The 8,516-nt window shown below is 44.3% G+C and overlaps 1 protein-coding gene across 2 annotated transcripts in view; it reads right to left on the bottom strand.

Annotated features, from left to right (window-relative positions):
* Positions 1-3,614: 3,614 nt before the first annotated feature.
* Positions 3,615-8,516, bottom strand: part of Ttc39c (tetratricopeptide repeat domain 39C) — an 84,803-nt gene continuing 79,901 nt past the window's right edge. For both annotated transcript variants that reach the window (XM_040757847.1, XM_040757848.1), the window contains 3 exons: positions 6,549-6,653; positions 5,210-5,248; positions 3,615-3,993 (listed from right to left, as the gene is read on the bottom strand). In XM_040757847.1, coding sequence (XP_040613781.1) covers positions 3,904-3,993; positions 5,210-5,248; positions 6,549-6,653 — 234 coding nt within the window. In that variant the 3' untranslated portion in view covers positions 3,615-3,903. The remainder of the gene's footprint in view (positions 3,994-5,209; positions 5,249-6,548; positions 6,654-8,516) is intronic.

Raw genomic sequence — 8,516 nt, 5'->3', positions numbered from 1 at the left:
AGAAAGAAATCAACTGCCAAAGTTTACACAGCAGTGTGTGTGTGTGTGTGTGTGTGTGTGTGTGTGTACAGCAGTGTGTGTGTGAAACCTCAGATAGCCTTTGTCATTTTAGTTCGCAGAAATAGAAATAGTGCAAACTCCGCAATTAATTGGTTTATAAATCCTGTGACAATATTCTAATCTTCTCTGAAGCCTGAAAATTATAGTTCTTTACTCAGAAAATTTATCTACTGTGCATTCAAATAAAAAGATACTTAACTCCATAAAGATAAAAATCTTAACTACATCATTCAGAAAAGTACATAATACATTGTCATCACTAGACCATGCCTCCAAGTCTGCCAAATTATATAAAAAATGTACTTAGCATACATAAAATATCCATTCTCTCATCAAAGGTACAAACTAATATAAAAATGTTTGACATTTACACACTGGAAGGTCCACTGGAAAGCCTGTCATAGGACAATTTGAAATCAGAAATCTCAATGGCAGAAATATAAACAATTTTAAAGTAATGTATACATAATTTATTTAATTTGAAAATATGGGACTTTATAAGGTTGAATACAGAATAATATCTTGGAAGGCTTTGGACTAAAGAAGAAAAACTACAAGTACCTCATGACTCCAAAGGTTCTGTGGCCCTGACAGAGTCATCTTCCACATACTAAAGCAAGAGAATGCATAGTAAAAGTCACAGTTCTAAAACTTATGAAATTTTTCCCTCTAGTTACCAGCTTTCCAGTGTTTGGGGCCACCAACTTCTCCTTTCAGAATACCCCCCACACACACTCACACACTGACACACACACTCACATTCTCCTGAGCGTCTTGGATGTACTCAGCACACACTGACACACACACTCACACACTGACACACACACACACACTGACACACACTGACACACACACTCACATTCTCCTGAGCGTCTTGGATGTACTCAGCACACACTGACACACACATGCACACACATGCACACACTGACACACACACACTGACACACACTCACACTCCCGAGCATCTTGGATGTACTCAGCACACACTGACACACACACTGACACACACACTCACACTCCCCTGAGCGTCTTGGATGTACTCAGCACACACTGACACACACACACACTCACACACTGACACACACACTCACATTCCCCTGAGCGTCTTAGATGTACACAGCACACACTGACACACACACACACTCACACACAGACACACACTCACACTCCCGAGCGTCTTGGATGTACTCAGCACACACACACACACACTGACACACACTCACATACACACTCACACACTGACACACACTCACACTCCCCTGAGCGTCTTGGATGTACTCAGCACACACTGACACACACACACTGACACACACTGACACACACACTCACACTCCCGAGCGTCTTGGATGTTCTCAGCCACCGAATGCAGGGTTGCCGTCTTTCTTGTCTGACATCTTCCCTCCATATGAGACCCATAGCAGGATGTTGATAAAAACACTTCAGCAACAGTCTAATCTAAAGTGGCTGACACAGGGCTAAGGGACAGATAATGAGTGTCGGTGAGGAAGGGCTGCAATTATAGGTACTACTTCCTCAAAGAAGATTAAATGTTTGGGGGGGGGTTGCAGAACCCAGGTCCCTGGCACATCAACTACTCTACCACTAAAGGACACCCCACCCTTCAATGCCAGATTTAGGATACCCATCCTTCCATATCAGATTAAGATAAAATTTGACAATATTCTAGCTAATTTGTTCCTGTTTTGATATCACAAGCCGAGTATAGGAGTGCGCGCCTCTAATCCCACCACTCAGGAGGCAGAAGCAGGCGGATCTCTGTGAGTTTGGGGCCAGCCTGGTCTACAGAGTGAGTTCCAGGACAGCCAGGCTACACAGAAGAACCTCGTCTCAAAAACATAAATAAAAATTTAAAAAATGGTATCACACAAACTTGTGTTTCAGACATTAGAATATGTAAATGGATTATACTCTTAAAATGAAAATCTTGATTTCAATGAAAACTTACAAACCTATGTAAAACTGAGCTGAGCCAAATTAGGCAAAGATTTTTTTTTGTTTTTTTTTTTTGTTTTGTTTTTACAAGACAGGGTTTCTCTGTTTTGGAGGCTGTCGGTCCAGCCTGGCCTTGAACTCACAGAGATCCGCCTGCCTCTGCCTCCTGAGTGCTGGGATTAAAGGCGTGCGCCACCACCGTCCGGCTAGGCAAAGATTCTTAAAAGTGACAGAGGTATTTATTCACAACCACAGCTGTGCAGTGCTGGGCACAGAGGAAACAGAATCATCAGAAAAGCCCAGCAATGAGGGGTTAAAACATGACTGTGAGTTTTATAATGTCCAATAACCTGAGGTAAGAGGATTTAATTAATCCTGGCAACATACAACTGTGCATGTACAGCTCTACCCAATATCCTCAGGTCCAATAGCCTTTGCGAGATCCATGTTAAAGCAACATTTTCAACCTTCCTAATGCTGCGACCCTTTAACACAGTTCCTCATGTTGTGATGACCCCCAACCATTAAATTATTTTGCTGCTGCTTCATAACTGTAATCTTGCTACTGTTATGAATCAGAATGTAAATACTGATACGTGGCATTGTTCAAACCACCAAAGTGGTTGTGACACTCCCCGAGAACCGCTGTGCTGACGGGTTTCTAAGAGTTAATCATATCATTTTCACAACAGCTAGGGATTTGATTCTCTGTCGGGACAGGAAGAAGGAACATGCTCCTCACTGTGAAGGTAAGCTTCTCTCCGCTCCCGTTTTGCTGTCTCCATCTTGAGAGCCTGTGCAGACGACAATGTAGGATGTGTGCAGGGGTGTGTAGGGGTAATGTGTGTGTGCATGTAGAGGCAGGAAGTCGCCCTCAGGCCTTCCTCAAGCACTCTCCACCTGAGTCTTTTGAGGCAGAGTCTCTCACTGACCCTGGAGCTCAGTTTCAGCAAGACTACTTTGTCAGTGAGGGGCTCAAGGGATCCTCCTGCCTCTGTTCCCCAGGTCCCAGGGCTAACCTGTGCTGAGGATGCCTAGCTTTGTCGTTGTTGTTATTTTATGTAGGTCCTGGGAGAGGAACTCGGGTCCTACGCTGTGTGGCAGGCACTTTATTGACTGAGCTCCTCTCAGCCACTGGGGATGGATATTGTTGATGCAACTTGAGCTGCAGACGGAGCATTTGGTAAGGTATGCGTGGACTTCCAGGTTATTAACATGTTTCATATAAAAACAGTATCCAGTTCATGGTCCTGAGCTCTGCATTCTAGCCACTGCCCCATGAAAGTAGAGTAAGTCGGCTGCCATGATCATACCTGAGTGTCGTACCTGAGTGTCGCTGCATGTAAAACAGGGGTAAGAATTTCATTTTCAGAGATCCTGCCTGCCTCTGCCTCCTGTGTGCGGGGACTAGGTGTATGCCACCAGGCCCAGCCAAGAATGCTTGTGCCACAACTGTCATAGGAATATTTCCAAGATAAAGTAAAACACTAGAAAACTCTTTAATTTTTATCTAAACACAAAAGATATGTTATGTGTGGTACAATTTACACTGAGCCCACTCTGATCTATGCTCAATGTAGGTGCTCCTACAACATCACAGGTTGAGTATTTAGACTGATTTTATTTTAAAAATAATAAATCACAAAACTAAAATGTTTGAACAAGGTCACTTAACCCTCTCCCAGGTCGGTTATTTTTTATGATTTTCAATATCTTTATTACCCCAGAGCTACATGTTTAAAAGAGGGATCTGTAATACGTCAGCGACACCAGGAAACCCATCCCTGGCACAGGTGGTCTCCAGAAGAAACGCTGGTCTTCAAAGGGGCTTTCGCCTCTGCTTTCAAAGTGCTGACCCTGGTGGAGGGGACAGAGTGGTCACTCAGTTTCTCACTGAGGGACCAGTTCCCTCAGGGAGGCCAGAGCAGCGTGGATGCGGACGTGCAATCTGTTTTCAAAGTCGTAGCCAGAAAAATCCTCCTGGAAGGGCCAGATAAAGACGATTGTGACTGTTAGCTAAGCTTGTCCTCACAGTGTCACAGGATAACACACACTGCATTTTCCACCCGCAGAATAATTCCCTACATCTTACAGGAGATTTCACGTGCACTTGACACCCTGACTCCCTAAGGCTCACAGAGTTTAAAACTGTTAGAGACCAGTGGCCCAAGCCTGCAAATCCTAGCACTGGAGAGGATGAGTCTCTGGAAAAATCCCCTCGTGTTGTTCTTGAAATACTTGTCTTAAGTTAAGCTCAAAGCAAGCTACTGTTAAGAAATTCTTCAAAAACATAGGAGGGGCTGGGAGACAGATCAGCAGTTAGAAACACCGGCTGTTCTTCCAGAGGACCCAGGTTCAATTCCTGGCACCCACATGGCAGCTCACAGCCAACCTTAACTCCAATTCCAGGCATCGGACACCTTCTTCTGGCCTTTGAGGGTACCAGCCATATATCTGGTACACATACATACACTCAGGCAAAACACTTATAAAATAAAAATGTCAAGTATTTAAAATATCCTCATATACATAAGATTAAAATATCAGTTATTTTAAAAACGTATCTATGAAATCAGAAGTTAATTGTTCCTGGAGCTAGGTATGGTGGTGTAAGACCAAAGCCCCACCTAGTCAGAAAGCCAAGGCAGGGGGTCTATACACTTATAGGAGTGTAACACTAATGTGAAAACACAGCAAGACCTATTTAAAAATCAAAATAATAAAATGTATTTTCCCCAAAAAAGCACCAAAACTAGGGATAGAGAGATGTCTTGGTGGTTAAGAACACTAGCTGGTCTTCCAGAGGTCCTGAGTTCAATTCCCAGCAACTACATGGTGGCTCCCAACCATCTGTAGTGAGATCTGGTGACCGCTTCTGGCATGCAGGGATACATACAGACAGAACACTGTATACAGAAGAAATAAGCAAATCTTTAAAAAACAAAAAACCCACACCAAAACTAGAGCACTTATAGACAGGACGAATGATGCCACAGTAATTTATCCTAATCGTGGCACTTCCCCTTCAAAGCCAAGTGCTCATGGATTTGTTAGCAACTGCTTCTCTTCAGAATTACTGACACATGTATCAACACTTCCATGTTTTCCTGAATTCAGACCCAGGTATAAGAAAATAGGGTAACAACAGCCATGAGAAGAAGGTGGATTGGGTGTTTTGTTTTGTTTTGTTTTTTACCTTTGCCTGAAGGAGTAGAGTTCTGCCTCTTCCTACAGTCTGTGAACATAAGAAAAACATACTGTGTCTTAACAGTGATGTCTGCATATCTATCTGTGGAGGACACAACCAGAACAATCCACAGGAGACACAAGGGGGCGCCAAGCACAAGGGTCACTTTTCACTAGTGTAAAGATGTTTATTAGTTTACATTAAGGCGTTGCTTGACAAGGACGTTTTCATGGTCCAATATTGGGTACAAAATGCAACAATCTCAGCAAGCGTTACTAAACAACTTACAGTAACGGCAGGCAAAGGCTCAGCTCGAGACAGTATGCCCAACAGGCTGAAGGCCCTGCTGCAGAGAACGGACACTGACCAGTCTCAGAGCTGATGCCTGCTTACACTAAGATACAACTACGTGAGAAGTAAACACTCCCTTACAACAAAGGGAGCATGCTTCAAATTTCAATCCAAATGTGCAAAATTTACTTTTTTTTCTGTTTTGGTAAAATGACTCAATTAAAGAATTTGAGTCATTGTTTTCAGACACTAGACAAACAGAAATCTTGTTACCCATTTGCTAACTTAACACATCTTGGTGTGCATGTGTGTGCAGGTGTATTTGGGGGCGATTCTCTGTATGGAGTATAGAGGTCAGAGGATGACCTGGGGTGTCCTCAGATGTCTTCTGACTTTTGTTTGAGGCAGTTTTTGTCAGTGGTCTTTCACTTGGAGGCCAGACAGCTTCCTGGGAGCCTCCGGCTCTGCCTTCCATCTCTTGGCACTGGGGTTATAGATAAGTGTGGCCATGCCTGGTTTTTATATGGCTCTGGGGATCCGAACTCAGGTCCTCACACTTGGGAGCCAAGTCCATCACTAACTGAGCCACCTCCCAAGCACCCTAAGTAATACACAGTAGCTGTCAAATTATGTGTAAGATGTGGTAACAATTTTAAAGGACTCACATGTCATCTTCACTTATTCTAACTATAACTCTTAGTAAATTGGCAAGCTGGGTTTGCCCATTGTGCAGGCTAGGAAGTAGGTTTGTGCTCTGGTAACTTGATCAGTGGCACACAGTAGGACATACGGCAGGCATGACAAAGCTCTCAGCTTCTCAATACACTTCTCAATACATAGTGTATCGTATCACTATGAAAAAGACAATAGTCCTCCCCACAAAGGAAGCTTTGTATGCGAAGCTACAGCTATAATTCAAATTCCTATTGTCTCTTTAAAAACATTAACATCAAATGATATCAGTCTCCAGGAGACCAAGAAAAGCAAAACAGGAGGTTTAGTCTAAGTGAGGAGTGTTCGATGCTGCTGGAAACTACGAACTCAGAAGAACTCTTACCTCTGGCCTGCCTAGTAGGAGACAGCCAAGTTCATAGCACGCATACGGCTGGACATACAAGTTATTCTGACGGCATAACTCATCTTTAGCAGCGCGCTGGAAGAACTGAGAGTCACATGAATGTTACTGGAAAGAACTCATTTCCTTCTTGGTGTAAGGTTCATCACGGCACTCAGGAGGCAAGAAAGGAGGATTTTTCTGTTTCTAATTTTCTCCTCTTTACTGGTCTTTATTTCTTTCCACTTCCATTTGACTGGATTACATAAGGCCATCTCCATGCAATACACAGTGCATTTTGAACACATCCCCCACCCCCCAGTTTGCCTCCCTTTCAGCTCCTCCCATCAGTTCCCATGGACCACCCCCTAGATAATTTCACTTCTGCACCATGTCATCTAAACACAAATGATTTGGTGCATTAAACTAGGGCCTGTGGACAAGAGAAAGCTGATACCTGTCTTTCTGAGACTAAATGTATCTTCTCATTATGACTATCCCCATCTGTACCCATGTCCTACAACAACAGAAATGCCTTCCTGCCTCTGCATTCCCATGTGCACCTCAGAAACCCATCCACACCTGAGGGGAGGTTCCCCAGGACACAAAACCACTGGCCATCCGCAACCAGGTTCCCTAGGACACAATCACACTGGGCATAGGACAACCAGGTTCCCCAGGACACAAAACCACTGGCCATCCGTAACCAGGTTCCCTAGGACACAATCACACTGGGCATAGGACAACCAGGTTCCCTATCACACAAAACATGCTGGGCATAGGGCAACTAGGTTCCCTAGGACACAAACACACTGGCCATCCGCAACCAGGTTCCCTAGGACACAAACACACTGGCCATCTGCAACCTAACCTGTACTGCCGATTCTTCCAGCCAACACACCAACTTGTATTGACCAGAAGAAACTCTTTATCTGCTACCAAGTCTAAACATCCCCATGTTAATATGTAAAGCACACACAGGCCAGTGTCCACCTCCTAACATACATCTTGCCACTATCTAAGTATGCAATCTAAAATAGCTGTTTATTATTAGGTAATAACTAAGATAATTCACATTGAAAGATTAATTTCAAATTCAACATGAATATATTAATATCCTATGATAGTAAAGGCTGCATCTATATGGAAATATTTCGAAAAGTAGGCAATGCAATACCACTTATTTTATTTTAGTTGTTTTTTAGTCTAACTGGCCTGGGGGGCAGCCCTGAGTTCAGTTCCTAGTACAAAACAGCAATGAACAAAACTTTAGTTTAAAAAAGAAATCCCTCTGGCTACACTGGAAAATGGCTAATTCTCTCCCCCACACACCGAAGGCCTGGTCCCCAGCTCGGCACTTGTGAGGAGGAGCTGGACCATCAGGATGCTTCAAGCTGCTGAACCCATCAGCTGATGAATTCACAGCCAGTGGGGTTTTGGGAGGTGAAGCTGGTGAGAGGATTCGGTGACAGGGACTTATCTGTGGAGGGAATATTCTCTTCCTGACTTATTTTCTGCTTCCTGAGGGAACTCTGTCATTCTTCTCCCAAGATTCTCTACCTCCCCACAGCCTGAAACTGAGCTAAAGAAAAACAAACAAAAAAACCTCCATTCGAAGCTCAGGTACTCTCCCACAGGGTCAGACAGCTCTCTAACTTGCAAGCCTAAGGCAACAACTTTCCAGACCTCTTCCCCAGCCCTGGGCACCCTCTACTGTCACAAAGAGGAGAAAGCGATGGGACACAAGCAGCCTGTCATCCGCAGCAGACACCTGTCCTTGTCCACGAGGGCTTGCTGCTTGCCCAAGCTGTCAGCCTCCTTCCCCCCCCTCCTGAGCTGATACTGCCATCCTCGATAAAGAGCATAGAGAGGAGCGCTCCAGATCCTCCGTTAAGAACATCACATTAAGCCGGGCGGTGGTGGCGCACGCCTTTAATCCCAGCACTCGGGAGGCAGAGGCAGGCGGATCTC

The sequence above is a fragment of the Mesocricetus auratus genome, unplaced genomic scaffold, assembly GCF_017639785.1.
Source record: "Mesocricetus auratus isolate SY011 unplaced genomic scaffold, BCM_Maur_2.0 Super-Scaffold_100015, whole genome shotgun sequence".
Taxonomy (NCBI): Eukaryota; Metazoa; Chordata; class Mammalia; order Rodentia; family Cricetidae; genus Mesocricetus; species Mesocricetus auratus.
The sequence above is the reverse complement of the archived record's forward strand: the minus strand, read 5'-3'. Positions and strand labels throughout refer to the sequence as shown.